At 46.7% G+C, this 16993-nt stretch overlaps 2 protein-coding genes and 1 long non-coding RNA gene across 4 annotated transcripts in view; 1 reads left to right on the top strand and 2 right to left on the bottom strand.

Annotated features, from left to right (window-relative positions):
• LOC146672933 (uncharacterized) overlaps positions 1 to 16993 on the top strand; it is a 405352-nt gene that overhangs the window by 136478 nt on the left and 251881 nt on the right. The window lies entirely within an intron of this gene.
• LOC146672937 (uncharacterized) overlaps positions 1 to 16993 on the bottom strand; it is a 339553-nt gene that overhangs the window by 109967 nt on the left and 212593 nt on the right. The gene's annotated exons all lie outside the window — the stretch shown is intronic.
• LOC146672950 (E3 ubiquitin-protein ligase TRIM21-like) lies at positions 2285 to 10622 on the bottom strand. Of its 2 annotated transcripts, XM_085401510.1 has the most exons (3): positions 10449 to 10622; positions 9086 to 9601; positions 2285 to 4210 (listed from the first exon to the last, which is right to left on the bottom strand). In XM_085401510.1, the coding sequence occupies exon 3, from the start codon at positions 4199 to 4201 to the stop codon at positions 2534 to 2536; it is 1668 nt and encodes a 555-aa protein (XP_085257636.1). In that variant the 5' UTR covers positions 4202 to 4210; positions 9086 to 9601; positions 10449 to 10622; the 3' UTR covers positions 2285 to 2533. The 2 variants fall into 2 exon arrangements, with proteins under 2 accessions (XP_085257636.1, XP_085257635.1); XM_085401509.1 differs by lacking the exon at positions 10449 to 10622 and having other exon boundaries at positions 9086 to 9674.

The raw sequence follows: 16993 nt of genomic DNA, 5'->3' as shown, positions 1-16993 counted from the left end.
ACAAAACTTTTTCACCGCTTCAGTTTTTGGTCTTTTCCACATACGGTTGTTGTTGTCATGGAAACAGAAACCAATCGGGCCTTGGAAGGACGTCGGGAGTTCTTAACAGCAGCTCGTTGTTCATTCTGATGTTGTTTTTTAATTATATTTTATATTTAATATCATATATTGGCCTTTTTCAGCTTTATCTGAAGGGCCACGGGTCAGACTCCACCTGGGCCTGCCGCTCTCAGCCTCACTCTGAGGAAGCCCACAGTCTGTCACAGTGGAAACTACACCGGGGGACCCCATCCTTGGGGTGGACCCATTTTTGTTAGCGCGTGTTTTGGGGTTTAAAAGCCACAGAGACGCGGTGCTTAGAAAAAATGCATTTCAGCTGTGCTGATGCTCCTGACACGTTGTAACGTTGGGTTGTGTTGCGTGGTTGAGAGGAGGCGGCAAAACACCTAGCAGGCTAGTCGGAAGAACACACACCCACGCTGGTATCGGTAATCCACGGTGGTTCTTTAATACGCCTTCTTCAACAACCATATAAAAGCCCGGCTGAACGGCTGCGGCTCAACAACATAACGCCCAGCGTTCATACAACCCAAGCGTTGCAAACAAAACAAGAAGAAAACGTAAATCCGTCCCTCGTTAAGCAGAAGCGTGCAGGCACGTGTCCTCATAATCCCAGAGAGAGAGAGCAGCGGCACAAACTGATGACACCATCAACCCTCGACTTGGGTGTCTTAAAGGGACACCACACCATAGTGGCTGTCACAACGTATAAGACTGGGGAAACCTGCATTCAGCTGGAACTGAAAAACACTATGTCCAGATAAACACAATCAACTTTTGGAGAAAAATAAAAGATTCTTCATCAGACTAACAACTAAAAACATGACACTTACCTTAACAGTATGGGCTACATCAAATATATTCAAGACCGACAACAACACTTCTCACTGCTGCTAATTTTAACAAAACTAAACAAAAAGTAGAAAAAGGCAATTCACCAAGTCTTGAAAAGTAAAACTGAAAATAGAAACACAGAATAAAGTAAAACATCCATCCAGATCTTTACCACCAACAACATAAAATCTATCTTGATTAAATGGCCTAATTCTCCAATAAATGAGCAATAATAAAGTAAGAAAAAATAAGACATTCAATTTATGGACGCTCAAATTAACAGAGCGACATTAAACGCACCTCATTGCCTGCCGTAGCGTTCTTCGCAGCTGCACTTCACCTCAAAGGTCGGTTAATACATCGGATTGAACTTAACCAAAGTCCAATTAAAGGAAAATAAATGTTTCTAACAAATACAATGAAGAAGATTAAAATAATTCACTGTCAGTTACTGTCGCTGTGAGTTTGACGAGGTCAGCTGCTTCATTTGGTTCTGCCTAAAGTTCTCTCAGTGATCCAGTGTTTATATGATAAGATACGTGTTTAATGCAGAGAGTTGGAATTACAAGTTGGTAAGAAGCTTTTTAACAAAGGTTTGATTTAAGCTTTAAGTTCAAAGGTGAAAGAAATTTCACGTTTGATGAAGGAAGATCAAGGCCAACAAGGACATAGGTCAAAGGTCAAAATAAGGTGAGAAAATATAATAGATATATATAATCAATCAATAAGGTGAAAATATCAGATAAAAGGGTTTTTTGGTTATAAGGAATAAAGAGGTCAAAGGTCAAAACAAGAGACACTGGTAGAGACCTCAAATCATTGTTACTGAAGAAGGAGGAGTTCTTTAACAGTACGACATTGATAGAGTTTGTTTGTGTGTTTGAGAGTTCAGACTGAAAGGGAGCGCACAATCGTGTGTGTGTCTGCAGCTGTTGTGTTGTTGCTGCATCGTTGCCTCAGGGGGAAAGTTGTGTGTGTGTTATGCAGACTAGCAGAGACTGCAGCTGTCAGCAGCCACACACACTTTCTATTCTTCAAATCAAATCACAGTGAAACATGTTCACTGACAGCTCAGCTTCAGCATCGTCTTCATGCTGTGACTGCAGCCGTTCAACTCTGTTTGTCTTTAACCCAAATCATCACAACATGCAAATATAATCATCAAAATGATGTGACTGGAAGGATGCAGCAGTCTGTGCTCCACCTTTCTCCTCCACACCTGCAGGTGGAGAACATGGATGCATGAATCTCTACAGAGTTCTTTGAATATTATCCGTCTCATCAGTTTTCAGTGAACAAAACTCCTCACAGAGCCAAAATAAGCAGTTTGTATCCAACATAACTCAGCTGGACTCTGATGCTCCGTATAACAGCCACACATGAGTCTGGATTCACTCAAAGCATTGAACAAACTTTATTGGAAATGAAGCTTTTGGACATTTGTTCTCTGATATTTGCTCTTCAGCTCGAGTCTCCATCAGTGGGAACATTTCCTGATTCAACTTTTCTTCTGTTCAAATCAAACTCCATGAGAATCAAAGTGTGAATCAGAGTCCTGATGATCAGATTCTATAGAAACATGGAGACTGTAGAGGATTTACACTCAATATGTTCATTTGTTCCCTTCAAGAAAAATCAATCATTCATCCAATAAAATCAGTCGTTGATCAGTTTGATTGACAGGACAGATGATCAGAGGTGCAGCGTTTTTACCTCCATCATTCAAACTGGGACAGAAGAATGGGTGGAGTTTGTGAGTGAAGGAGCAGCCAGTAAAGGAGTAGATCAGAGCTGCAGCACCTACATCATAAAAGGAGACCAGACCCTCCTCATAATCCACAAACACCCCCACCTTCTCAGGACCAGGATGGAGACAGAGGGGGACTGAAGGGTCAGCAGCAGCTTTGTACTCATTTCCATTTCTCAGCACTACAGTCCAGAAACCATCCTGAGGTCTCAGTGTGATTCCTCCCTTCCTGTTGATCGACTCTGTGGCCACTCCTAATTCCCACTCAGTCTTTCCTTTAACCTGAACCTCAAAGTAAAATCTGCCTGAAGAGAAACTCTTCTCTCCTAAAACATTAACACAGTAAGAAAATCTCTCTGGGTTGTCTGGAAGTTTCTTCTCCACATCAGTATCATACACTTGTTTTCCATCATCAGACAGGATGAGATTAGGATGAGCTGTATCAGGATCCAGAGTCACATCCACCTCATGCTGCTGCACCCTCTGCAGCTCAGCCTCTAACAGCTTCTTCTTCATGGGTTTCCAGACTGTCTCCTCCAGCTGAGCCACAGCTCTCCCCACAGTCCCCTCATATGATGGTGGATGAACTCTGACCTCTGTCCAGTCCTTGCTGGGTGGAGCTTTCAGGGAGGAGAAGCTTTGGAGGAGGTGGAGGTGGTCTTCAGAGCGTGAGAGCTGCTCCACCTCAGAGCTTCTCTCCATCAGCTCAGAGATTTCCTGTTCCAGATCTTTGATGAGACCTTCAGCCTGTTTCTCTGTAGCTTCCTGTTTGTCTTCGATCTCCTTCATGAGCTCCTTCAGGCGTCTCTCAACAGACTCCATCAGAGCCGTGAGGACCTGAACACCTTCTGCTTTCTGTCTGTCTGCAGCATCTTTACTCATCTTCACCGACTCTGTGATCTCCTGAATCTTCAGTCGTCTCTTCTGGATCATCTGCTGAATCTCAGCCTCTGTCTTCTCCAGCTCTGCCTTCTTTCCTTCATATTCTTCTCTCAGAGGAACAAACTCGTGGTTCTTGTGGTCTAAAACAGGGCAGAACACGCAGACACATGTCTGGTCGGTCTTACAGAACAGCTGCAGAAGGTTATCGTGCTTCGTGCACATCCTGCCTTCCAGGTTCTCCACAGCATCAACCAGCTGATGTCTATTCAGACGTTTCACTGTCAGATGAGGCTCCAGGTGAGTCTGGCAGTAGGAGGTCTGACACACCAGGCAGGACTTCAGGGCCTTCAGTCTGGTTCCAGTGCAGACGTCACAGGGAACTTCTCCTGGTTTGGCAGCTTGTTGCTCTGAGCTGCTGCTGCTGGCTTTCTGCTGAGCTTCACGTCTGAACTGAGCAACCATCTCAGAGATGAAGGTGTTGACCCTCAGCTGAGGTCGAGTGTAGAACGTCTCTTTACACATGGGACACTGACAGCTCTGACTCATGTCCCAGTGCTGACTGATGCAGGTTTTGCAGAAGTTGTGTCCACATGGTGTAGAGACTGCATCAGTGAACACATCCAGACAGATGGAGCACAGAAACTGATCTTCAGATCGCAGATTGCTGGCAGCAGACATGTCTGCACTCTGAGGGAGAAAGAAAAGAAACATTTGATTCAAAATTCACTTTAAATTTCATTTTACAAAGAGAGAAACAAGCGTCAGTAGTCTGAGGAGCTTGGAGAGAAAAGCGTCTGGACTTCTTTGAGTTTCTTGAAGACGTTTCATCAGAGAAGCTTCTTCAGTTCTCAGAGTAACTGGTGGAGACCCAGCAACACACTCAGACACAAACTGGTTCATCCAAACACAAACCTAACATCGTAGTGTCTGCTGTACAGTGCAGCGTCCAGATGGACAGGATCAACGTTTGGGGATGAAGATAAATACAGTCGTTACAAAGATGTGAAATTGTTTCTCTGTTTTACAGAAGGTCCAAGATTCATCCAGATCATTTGTATACTTGAATAAATCAGTTTGTTGGATATTTTCCATCAATCACTGTGAAGTAAACTTCGACCTTGTTGGTGACTGAATACTTCTTATTGTACGTCCAGATCAACGAGCCATTAATATTAAACAGTGACTGTTCCAGTAGAGCTGACAGTGAAGAGGACGATGAATCACAAACCTCAGAAATGTGTTATTAACTGTTGATCCAGTATTTTAATGGCATTGATGAGAACATGTTTATTCAGAGGTGTCTGTATATTTGGTCCATTTGTGCGTCAGTAAAAACTGTCCTGTTTTCTCTCACAGATACTGGAACATCCTCACAAACTCAGGATGTGGAAGAAGATGAACTTTTCCAGTAACTCGCTGGGATACATCATTCAGAATCAGAATCAGAATCAGAATGGGTTTATTGCCAGATGTTGAGGTTTACAACATTAGGAAATTGCTGCGGTGCTTCAGTGCAAGCATAGTGTCATAAATAGCACTTAAATAGACATGAAAAAAATAAATAAATAAAATAAAAGTAAGAATAAGAATTAAAAGTGCTGCGTAGAAAGATATATACATGAGTGCAGGTGGTGATCAGTGCCAAACATGAAATGATGCAGTGACACAGCGTAGGGTCATGTGTTAGTGGTGGGAACAGTCGTACGTTTATTGTTCATGTGTCCAACAGCAGAGGGGAAGAAACTGTTCTTACGGCGAGAGGTTCTGGTGCGAATGGACCGGAGCCTCCTGCCTGAGGGGAGCAGGTCAAACAGACTGTGTCCAGGGTGAGAAGGGTCAGCTGAGATCCGGGCTGCACGCCGCAGTGTCCTGGAGGTGTACAGGTCCTGCAGAGATGGGAGTCTGCAGCCAATCACCTTCTCAGCAGAGCGCACAACACGCTGCAGTCTCTGTTTGTCCCTGATAGTGGCTCCAGCGTACCACACGGTGATGGAGGAGGTGAGGATGGACTCGATGATTGCAGTGTAGAATTGCATCATCGTCCGTGTTGGCAGGTTGAATTTCTTCAGCTGCCTCAGGAAGTACATCCTCTGCTGGGCTTTCTTGATGACGGAGGTGATGGTGGGCTCCCACTTCAGGTCCTGGGTGATGGTGGTACCCAGGAAGCGGAATGAGTCCACAGAGGTGATGGGGGTGTCAGTCAGGATGATGGGGGGGAGTGGGGCTGTGTGCTTCCTGAAGTCCACAATAATCTCCACTGTCTTCTGGGCATTCAGCACCAGGTTGTTGTGGCTGCACCAGGTCACCAGACGTTCAACCTCCCTCCTGTAGGAAGACTCATCCCCGTCCGAGATGAGCCCAATAACGGTGGTGTCATCTGCGAACTTGATTAGCTTGACAGACTGGTGGGTGGAGGTGCAGCAGTTGGTGTACAGGGAGAAGAGCAGAGGAGAAAGAACACAGCCCTGAGGGGAGCTGGTGCTGATGGTCCGGGAGTCCGAGACATTCTTTCCCAGCCTCACATGCTGCTTCCTGTCCGTCAGGAAGTCAGTGATCCACCGGCAGATGGGATCAGGCACATTCATCTGGGAAAGCTTGCCTCGGAGATGGTCTGGAAGGATGGTGTTGAAGGCAGAGCTGAAGTCCACAAACAGGATCCTGGCGTAGGTTCCTGGGGAGTCCAGATGCTGCAGGATGAAGTGTAGGGCCATGTTGATGGCGTCGTCTACAGACCTGTTGGCTCTATATGCAAACTGCAGGGGGTCCAGGAGGGGGGCCGTGAGGGTCTTGAGATAGGAGAGAACCAGGCGCTCAAATGACTTCATGACCACAGATGTCAGAGCCACGGGTCTGTAGTCATTTAGTCCAGTGATCCTAGGTTTCTTGGGGACAGGGATTATGGTAGAGGACTTGAAGCAGGCAGGCACATGACATGCCTGCAGTGAGGAGTTGAAAATGCCAGAAAACACTGGGGCCAGCTCGTTTGCACAGTGTCTGAGGGTGGCAGGAGACACGAAGTCTGGGCCGGGAGCTTTCCGAGCATTCAGACTCCTAAACTGCTTCCTCACATCTGCTTCATGAATATGAAGAGTTGTGGTGGGAGGAGGTGGTGTGAAATCCTCTTTTGTGTGGGGTGAGGAGGGGGGTGTTGTAGGTGAAGTGTTTGAAGGTGGTGATGGCTCTATGGAGGGGGGAGAGGTGGGGGAATGAGTGTCCAAAGTGCCTCTATTGTTGGGGTCGTTGGAGGTGTGAAGGCTGCCTGATGGCTCGTCAAAACGGCAGTAGAAGTCGTTAAGGGTGTTGGCCAAGAGCAAGTCATCAGTGGAGTGGGGGGTTTTAGGCTTGTAGTTTGTGATATTCCTAAAACCTTTCCACACAGAGGCCGAGTCATTCTCTGAGATCTGCTGCTGCATCTTCTCAGAGTGCTGATGTTTAGCAATGTCCACTTCTTTAGTGAACCTGTACTTGGCCTCTCTGTAGCAGTCCCTGTCTCCGCTTCTGAACGCCTTTCTCTTTTCCAGCCACAGCTTTTTGAGTTTAGGAGTAAACCAGGGTTTGTCATTGTTATAACTCACCCTGGTGCGTGATGGCACAATGCTGTCCTCACAGAAGTGGATATAGGAGGTGACAGTGTCCGTAAACTCGTCCAAGCTGTTAGAAGCAGCCTTCATTGTGTCCCAGTCTGTGGTCTCCAAACACATGCGAAGCTCCTCCACAGCCTCGTTGCTCCACAGTTTTTTGGTCCTCACGACAGGTTTGGAGAGCTTCAGCCTCTGTCTGTACGCGGGGATTAGGTGGATCATGACGTGGTCAGAAAGTCCGAGTGAAGCGCGGGGCACCGCGCGATAGGCCCCGCTGATCGTGCTGTAGCAGTGGTCCAATGTCCTCTCCTCTCTGGTCGGGCATTTAATATACTGCTTATATTTTGGAAGCTCATGGCTCAGATTGGCTTTGTTAAAGTCCCCAAGAGCAATGATGAGAGAGTCCGGGTATGTCCGCTCCATGTGGAGAATCTGCTCTGCGAGTGCGCACTGAGCTGCTCGCGCATCCGCGTCTGGCGGGATGTAAACAGCGGCCAGGATGAATGAAGCAAACTCCCGCGGAGAATAAAACGGTTTGCAGTGAATAAAAAGGTATTCCAGAGAGGAAGAGCAGTGCTGAGCAATCACTGTCACATCTGTGCACCAGCCACTATTGATGTAGAAGCAGACACCTCCACCTTTGGTTTTACCGGAGAGAGCGGCCTGCCGGTCCGCGCGCAGCAGATGAAAGCCCTCCAGCTTGAGCGCGCAGTCCGGGATGTTCTCACTGAGCCACGACTCCGTAAAACATAAGACACAGGAGGAGGCAAAGTCTCTGTTCATGCTTCTCATCAGGGCCAGTTCGTCTATCTTATTCCCGAGTGAGCGTACATTGGAAAGGAAGATCCCAGGAAGGGCCGTTCGCAGTCCGCGTCTCCTCAAACGCACGAGTACGCCGGCTCGCTTACCTCTCTTTCGACGTCTCACTTTCCTGATCAGAGTCTGCAGTAAATCTGCCGCAGATGCGACAAATATTGGAAATAAATCCACAGGCCTTGTAGTCCTGCAGTTAAGGAGCTCTTCTCTGGTGTAAGAGTATCCAGAGGAGTTCCCAGACACAGAAGAAATGCACAAAATCAAAACAAAAGTAACGCACTGAAGCACCAGGGCATCCATACGCGGCGCCATCTTGGTTGGAATCAACTTGGTTGGAATTCATGTTATTCTGGATCCTCAGAAAACATTGATTTATTTTTGTGTTTCACATATTTGTTTGTCCAAATCAAAGATTGATGTTAGTAGAGAAGAAGCCACCATGATAAAGCCTGTGTGTGAAAACGAGATCAGTGGATTTGATCAGAATCCCATTTAAGGAGGAATTCTGTCCTCCAGTTTGTTTAAATAAGCTTTGGGATTAAACAGCATCATCTATGTTTGTGTCTGATGACATGTTTGATCCAGGTCAGCTTGAATATCACAGCTGATGTGTGGAACTCTGACATGTTTAAAGCCTGATTATCAGGATGATTCAAACACATCTGTCTAAATAATGAGATTCATGTTTCCACACAAAGTTATAAAGTGCAGCATTGACTGTTTTCTGAATGATTGAGGATCATCTGTGACTCTTACAGGATACACTAAGTCAGATAATCTTTGTAAAATGTGTGAATGACTTTTTGAAGTACTGACCAAAATCTGCTGGTTTACAGTATCAAAGGCTTTATATCAATAAAGAATAAATAGGTGTTTTCACGTCTGTAATCCTTATGATCAATCAGATCCAGAATCAATCTAAGAGGAACAGGAAGTGATGAATAACCAGGAAGTGTGGAGTCAGTCTGAAGTCCAGAGCACAGCCTGAGTCCACAGTCCTGAGCAGAGCCACAGTGAGACTGAAGCAGCAGCTCAATGCTCCTACAGTGGATCTGTGGTTACATGAGCAGCTTTCTATGGATCCAGTGTGACTGTGATGAGTCCTGATGAAGTGAACAGAGTGAAGATTTGTGTAGAAGCAGGAAGTGTGATCAGCTGCACTCACCACTGTTGCTGAGAGGAACCTGATGGACTCCAGTGAATCTTCTTTTAGAGACAAACAGGACTCGACTGCAGCTCTGCTGCTGCTCTCTCACACTTTCACTTCTGCAAAATGACGTTGGGCTTCTTGTTTTTCAGGTGTTGCTCCGCCTCTTCCTGCCTCTCCCTTTACAGGAATCAGCCGGTCTGTACTCAGTGACTGTGTGCAGCGGGTGGGAGGAGTGAGGAGTGGTGTGTGGGTTCACACATTAATGACGGCCTCAGGTGATCAGGAGAAACTCACCTGGATTTCCTTTTTCCACAGCAGACTGAGAGCTTCAGGTGGACCCTGAAGGAGGTCTCAGACACAGGTGGTAAAAGTACACACAGTGTGTACTGAAGTAGAAGTACTACTGTTAAAAATACTCCAAGTACTGTTTCAACTTCTTTACTCAAGTAAAAGTAAAAAGTAGTGGCTGTGAAATGAGAGTAAAAAGAGCTGATTGAAGAACATTTCTAACACGTGTTTATACAAAGCTAACTGAACCATGTGCTGCATCAACGTGATAATAAAATAATATTATTCACTTTGTTTCTAATAAATATTCCCAGCTTGAATCAGACAAGTTGAACATGAGCAGAGAAAAAGAAGCATCCAAATATTCCTGTGTTCAGTTTTCTCCATTTACAGGCCGACTGTGCCTCTAAACAGGAACATGAGCAGGAAGAGGCTGAAGTGGATTCAGCAGGTGGAAGATGCCTAACATCAGCTGGAAAGATTTACTGTGACGTTTGTTTGCTGTTTTCGCCTCGTGCACGAGAACATCACCAAATAAACTCCAGACAGTTTTTAATATTTCACTGTTCAAGAGCAAAAAGACTGACGGACTGTGTTTAAGGCCACCTCACAAATGTCACACATGAAATATTCAGTGTTTATTTGCTGGTTTGTTGGCAGCAGCTCCTTAAAGTCTGTCACACATCTGTTTGACCGTCTCCAGTTAATCTGAGACACCAGTTAATCTACAACAGGAGCATCAGGCGGCTCAGCTGATCTCTGGTGTGTAGCTGCTGTGCTGTGGTCCCATTCCTCAGTGAAAGCAACAGCAGAACAAAAACTCTCTCGATCCACATGTTTGAAAAGAAAGCTTTTAAACAGATGAACACACTCAGTAAAGGACAAAGAAAGAAGTAAGAAAAAATTAGAGTAAAGAGTAAAAGCAGGAGCAACTGAAACAGGCTGCATGCTAGCTGACGCATGCTAGCTGACGCATGAGCACTAGAACTGTTCAACTTCATTGTTATGATTTTAGCACCGAGTTACATGAAATCCTGCATCAAAAAGAACAACACAGCGATCACAGACATGTTTCTGCCAACAAACCAACATTAACCCAGAAAAGCCTCTAAAACAACCTGCTGTGGTTTGGAGTAGAGATTCCTGAATTTACCAGGTGCACCTGAAGGCAGCACAATTTAAACCGTAAATAATGATGTAGGTGCGCAAATCCTTTTCAAGCATCACAGCATCAAATGAGCCGGCTTACGTTTGTTGCACTTCTACACCAAGTTTTACGCTAACGTTTCTTCGTTGCTGATTTTTGTTCCACAAACCAAAAGAACAAAGATTCAACCTTTAATATATTTTCATGTGTGTTTCAAGCACTGTGACATATCACACACACACATGCTGAGTGTGTCACTGATAAAGCTGTGACACAGCAGCTCACTCAGTCCAGTCCAGGTAACAGACTCACCTGTTAGCAGCAGCTCTGCCCTCACAGAGCTCAGCTGCTTATTTTAGTCAGCAGGAAACATTAATATTATGGACTACAGCCGTCTGTCAGGGCCGTTCAAGGACACAACGTCACACACAGGTTTAAACTGTTAGACTCATGAATACCCACAACGTTCGATGCACATTTATCTTTAACAGGAGCAAACGGCCTGATCAGATAATATAAGAACTCATAAAAGAAGATCTAGTTCCTGCATTTATTACTTCCAGGCTGGACGACCATAATTCATTATTATCAGGACGTCCTAAAAACTCGCTGAAAAGCCTTCAGCTGATCCAGAGAGAGTTTGTTTCACACTGGTTCCTGTTCTACCCGCTCTACTGTGGCGTCAGCTCCCAGTCTGCAGTCAGGAGACCTTCTAGCTTTGACATCATGCTTTAAACTCTGAAAGATTTCATTCTGTTTCCTCCAGAGAACTCCCCACACCAGCAGAACAAGAAGAACCACCGAAACCAGACCTGCTACAACCAGCACGAGGGTGGAGGAGGAGGGAGGAGCGGAGGAGTCTGTTACAGGCCAAACAAGAGCAGGAGAGTTCACAGGATTAGAGGAGGTGCAGGTGTGGAGATGAGGAGGAGGATCTGCAGGAGACATGGTGAAGATGGTTCAGTCAGCTTATTTTTACTTCAGGTGAGTTCAGGTCTTTATACAGGATGTGATGTCATTGTCTGACCTCTGACCCTCAGAAAGCCCTGAGGAGATTCTCCAAACACATCAGTAGCACAGGAGTAGAGACCTTCATCAGACTGCTGGACGTTTGTGATGATGAACTCTGATTTATTTCCAACATGACTTCCATTAAAGAAGAAATGAGCTGTGATGATGTCACCATTGCTCTGTCTGCAGCGCAGTGACATCACTTCCTGCTGGCACAGGATCTGGAGGGATCTCCAGGATCAGAGCTTTATTGGATCAGCAGACACAAACAGAGTGATGCATAAATCTGTGACTGGCATCAAATGTGTTTGTGTTCTTGTTGGAGCCTCACTGATGGTTTGACTTCATCAACTCACCTGCAGACAGCAGCAGCACACACACCTGCAACAGGAGGTCAGAGGTCAGTGAGAGTCAGAGGACACTGATGGTCAGAGGTCAGTGAGAGTCAGAGGACACTGAGGGTCAGAGGTCAGTGAGAGTCAGAGGACACTGAGGGTCAGAGGATACTGAGGGTCAGAGGTCAGTGAGAGTCAGAGGACACTGAGGGTCAGAGGACACTGAGGGTCAGAGGTCAGTGAGAGTCAGAGGACACTGAGGGTCAGAGGACACTGAGGGTCAGAGGTCAGTGAAGGTCAGAGGTCACTGAGGGTCAGAGGACACTGAGGGTCAGAGGTCACAGAGTGACACAGCCTGAGTGTATCATCACCATCATAGTTTATTTATATAGCACTTTAAAAACACACAAGGCTGACCAAAGTGCTGAACAATAGAAACATAATAGATACAATAAGAATAATAAATAGGATAAAATTACAAACATAGCAAAAACAATAAAATGTAAGTAAATACAAGTCAGTTAACCACTGAGTCAAAAACAAGCAAATAAAAATGTGTTTCTCTGGATTTAAAAGCAGCACTGATGTCGACTGCCTCGTGTGAAGAGGAAGATTATTCCAGAGGAGCCACGATGGAGAACGCTCCGTCTCCTCAGTTTCAGCCCTGATTTGGGGACTGAGAGCAACGGCCGCTCAGCTGACCGGAGCGAACGAAGAACACGGTGAAGAACAGTTCCTGTTCTGTCAGTGACATACAGGAAAGACAGACGATGTCAGAGGAAACATGGACTGGTTTAGGAGGAAGTAGCACCAGTTTAGTGTGATGGTTTAGTCAGAGTGGGAGCTAAAAGTGAACCTATAGACAGAGCTCAGAGGAGTGTGATGGTCCCCAGTTCCAGAAACGGTGGCAGAGCCGAGATTAATAACAACTAAGAGGATATTTGCACAAATGGAAGAAAGCAGTCTTACATATTTGTTTAATATGTGCGTTGAAGGACATGTCCTGGTCAAAAATGACTCCAAGGTTCCTCACAGCGTTACTGGAGGCCAAGGTAATGCCATCCAGAGTAAGAATCTGCTTAGATACCATATTTCTAAGCTTTTCAGGGCCGAGTACAATAACCTCAGTTTGATCTGAATTAAGAAGCAGAAAGTTAGCGGCCATCCAGGTCTTTATGTCTTTAAGACATTCCTGCAGTTTAACTCATTGATTGTATGAAATCTCCCAGAATAGATGGTTGGAGTGTTTTCTAATCATATTGTGTTGGGGAAACATGAACATGTAAAACGTTCCAGCACATCGAGCTCTGTGACCAACACTTGTGTGTTAAGAAGAACACTTGTATAACAATATGGTGTGAAATGAAAACTCTGACGTTCAACACAGCATTGTTTCAGTCATCAACACATTCCTGCACTTTAGCTGATGTGTATCATGTGGCTTGATGGAAACCTTTTGAACACAAGCTCACACACACAGGTGTACACAGACACACACTGTGTCGTCCTGGGCTGCTGACACTAAACACATCGTGCATTATCAGTCCAGTGTGCTGCTCAGTAGGATTCAGTGTTTATTAGTTACTGTTACTGGTGCACATGATGCTGCTGCTGTGGTTTACCAACAACACGGCACCGAGCTACCCTAAGGAACTGCTTAAATCGTACGTTCCTGCCTGATCATCTACTCAGTTACTCTTGGTGCAGCCTGGATCTCGGCTGAAGTCTAGAGGTGACCGGGCGTTTGCCCTGGCTGCACCAGAGTTGTGGAATAACCTTCTGATCGTGATTCTTTTAAATCACGGTTAAAAACCTGTTTGTTTAATCTCGCCTTTCCTGCTCGTTCATGCTCGCACCTTAGACTTACTCTATTTTCCCTTATACATATTTTTAATGCCTTGTGCTTTCATTATGTTTTATATTACCCCTGTGTATTAGTGCCATTGACCTGTGAGTATATTTGATACTTTGCTGAGGCCTCATAAGACTCGTGTTACTTCCCTGTGTCTTATGTTAAGCACTTTGGTGTACCGCTGGTTTTTAAATGTGCTCTATAAATAAAGTTTGCGTGCAGCGGGGCTAGGGGAGGGTCTGTGCTGACGGACGTGGGTTACTGACCTGGCAACCTGGCTGCCCCTGGGTGGGTCCGGGATGGGCGTGAGGTTCTGGGGGCGCTCCGTCTCTGGGCTGGGGCCCGGGCCGGGCCTCGGGGGCTTGGGTCCTGGTTGGTGTGTTGCCGGGGTTGTGGGCGGGTGGGTGCATGGAGCAGGGTGCCGCCGGTGCGTCGAGCCGCCTGGGGGGCTCTTCAACTGGTGGGGGGGATGGTCACATCTTGCAGGAGCTTTCTTCTCTTCAGGAACTCTCTGCGGGAGGGGGAGATACAGGAGAGGTGGAGGAAGATCTCAGCCTGGGCGTTTACCGTCTTATGTAGTCTGGAAGATGTGTGGTTGGTGGGGTGGGTGCAGTTTTCTCTGTGGTGGGGTTGGGTGGACTGTCCAGGGCTCTGTGGAGCCGGGGGGCGCTACTGCACTGGGCCCCGGTCTGATGGGCCTGGGCCCCCCTTCCCTGGCGGGTCGCGGAGGGTGGGAGTGCCTACTGGGGTCAGCGGGGGAGCTGGCCCCAGGGAGGGGTTACCTGCCCCTCCCTTCCTTCCCTCCCCATCTCCAGCTGCCTCCCTCTTCCCGCTCCTCCACAACCACCCACACATGCAGGGCCTTGGAGTGGGGGTATGTCACCAGGGTGCAGAGGAGGCTACCCCCCCCCCCCCCCCCCCCCCCCCCTGTCCCCTTCTGGCTGCCTCTGCCTCAATTTTATCCCACAACTTAGACATTCACATTATTCACACTCTCATTACACATACATATAGGATCTTGGGGGTGGGCACAATCACGGAGTCCAAATCACCATCAGGGTGTATACCTCACCCCTGACGTCGTTGCCCACCTCTCAATTTTAAATACACTTAGTCATTGAGGGCTAGCAGGAGGGACCATGCGCTTACCTGCTGCTCTCTGGCAGGTAGCTCCATGCCCTCCTGGGTTTTAATTGCACCTTAGAACACATATGCATCAACACTACAATGAGCGGGTGGAGGGAGGTTTGGAGTCTTCTCCCACCCCCATTCTCTGCGGCCTGCTGGAGCGGGAGGGCTAGTAGGAGGAGTTGGCCGTCCGACTGCGGTCTGGGGTGTGGGGCCTCCCTGCTGCTGCGGAGTCGGGGTGGTCTGCCTCTCCCCACCGCAGGGAAAAGGGTAACACCACCTGGGTCTGGGTGCAATTCCCCCCTCCAGGGGCAAGGGTACCTAGACCCGGTTTGTAGAGTACGCTTGGGGAGTGTGATTGTGTGTACAGCGTCTCTTTATGTCTGTCTCCACGTTGGTTGAGTGTGGAGTGAGTGCATATGAGAGCATGAGGGTGGGAATGGATGTTTGTGTCTGTGTGTGCCTGTATGTCTGTGTCTATATGTCAGGTTGGGTATCAGACGCCACCTCTCTGGGGACACCCCAGGCCCTCCAAGGTTTGGAGGCCTATCTCCACCCACCACCACTTCCCCTGCCGGTGGCGGACTCCCTCAGGTGTCGGTGTGTTGGTGGTTCTTTGTGTCTGGGGGTGGGCGTCCGGGTACACACCGGCTCACTCCTTGGCGGCCGCTTGTCGGGGCCTGGGGCCTGGGGCTCGCTCGGGCCCCTTTGGAGGTGGGGTGCCCCCGGCCTCTCGGCCTAGGGCTCGGTCACTCAGGCGCAGCTGGGGGCCGGCGGAGCTCATGGGCGCGTCACTGCAACTCCCCCTGACTTCTGCTCCGCGGCTGCTGGGCGAGCCCTCATCTGGGACTCTCCTCAGCTCTTACTGGGACAGTGGCGCGGCTGCCCCTCTGTTGGTCTTCCATGGTCTCTTGTGTTCTGGGGGCCTCTGGATGTCTGGAGTTTTGATCTCCTCCATACCCGCTTCACACCCTGGAGGACGGGGCTGTGGCCCCCCCACACTCCCTAGCAGATCATTACATGGAGAAACCTTTGGAATGCAAGCATGCTGATCCACACAGGTATGCACACATGGGTATTCACAGACACGGACTAAAGCTTTCTTGGCTGCTGCCTCAAAGCACACTGTGCGCTGTCTATCTTGCGTGCTGCACAATATCGTTTATTATTTAGTAAATATTGATATCTATGACTAGCTAGTTTATTGTGATGGTGCTTTGTTTTCTCTATTATTATGTTGCTCTTTGTTGTTTGCTGTCTCCTCTGTTTGTTTTTTTTGTTTGTTTGTTTTTTTTTTTTTTCTCCATACAGGTGACCCAGGAGTTCTTTTTTTTTTTCTCTCTCTTCCCCCCCCTTCTCACCGTCTCTTCTCCTCTTTGGTTTTCTTTCTTTCTCTCCCCCTCTCTCTCTCATTCATTCCCCCTGTCCTATTTATTAAAAAAAAAAAAAAAATGACAAAGGATGAACTGAAGCTCTGCCATCACGTAATGTCGCATACTGCTGTTTCTGATGTCATTTAAAAAAAAAAAAAAAAAAAACCTGTTTGTTTAATCTCGCCTTTCCTGCTCGTTCATGCTCGCACCTTAGACTTACTCTATTTCCCTTATACATATTTTTAATGCCTTGTGCTTTCATTATGTTTTATATTACCCCTGTGTATTAGTGCCATTGACCTGTGAGTATATTTGATACTTTGCTGAGGCCTTCTCTGTGTCTTATGTTAAGCACTTTGGTGTACCGCTGGTTTTTAAATGTGCTCTATAAATAAAGTTGTTGTTGTTTCCTTGGTGTGCTGGTTTCTTTTTGCTTCTTTTTGTTTCTTTTTGCTTCTTTTTGTTTCTTTTTGCTTCTTTTTGTTTCTTTTTGTTTCTTTTTGCTTCTTTTTGTTTCTTTTTGCTTCTTTTTGCCTGTTTTTCTGCAGGATGGGATCAAACAGATTTTAGTCTTTTCTCTCTGTCCCTCTTCTCCTCTATGTTTCTCTCCTTATCTTTACTTTGTCTTTCTTCTGTCTCGGCCCAGTCCTGTCTGTTCTGAGTGTAATAACTCAAAAGTAAAACAAATCTATTACATTTAGCATAGCAAAGCCATAATGATCCCTTTGGGAAATAACTGTGGGGGCGTTTTTCTTGGCTTTCAGATTGTTCTGATTATTCTGATGGTTA

The sequence above is a fragment of the Rhamphochromis longiceps genome, linkage group LG3 (genome assembly GCF_057381845.1).
Source record: "Rhamphochromis longiceps isolate RC_006_pf linkage group LG3, R_longiceps_female_GT1.1, whole genome shotgun sequence".
Taxonomy (NCBI): Eukaryota; Metazoa; Chordata; class Actinopteri; order Cichliformes; family Cichlidae; genus Rhamphochromis; species Rhamphochromis longiceps.
The sequence above is the reverse complement of the archived record's forward strand: the minus strand, read 5'-3'. Positions and strand labels throughout refer to the sequence as shown.

What these genes read in the sequence shown, in the direction of transcription:
- LOC146672950 (XM_085401510.1), bottom strand. Translation starts at nt 4,201, where the DNA reads ATGTCTGCTGCCAGCAATCTGCGATCTGAAGATCAGTTTCTGTGCTCC.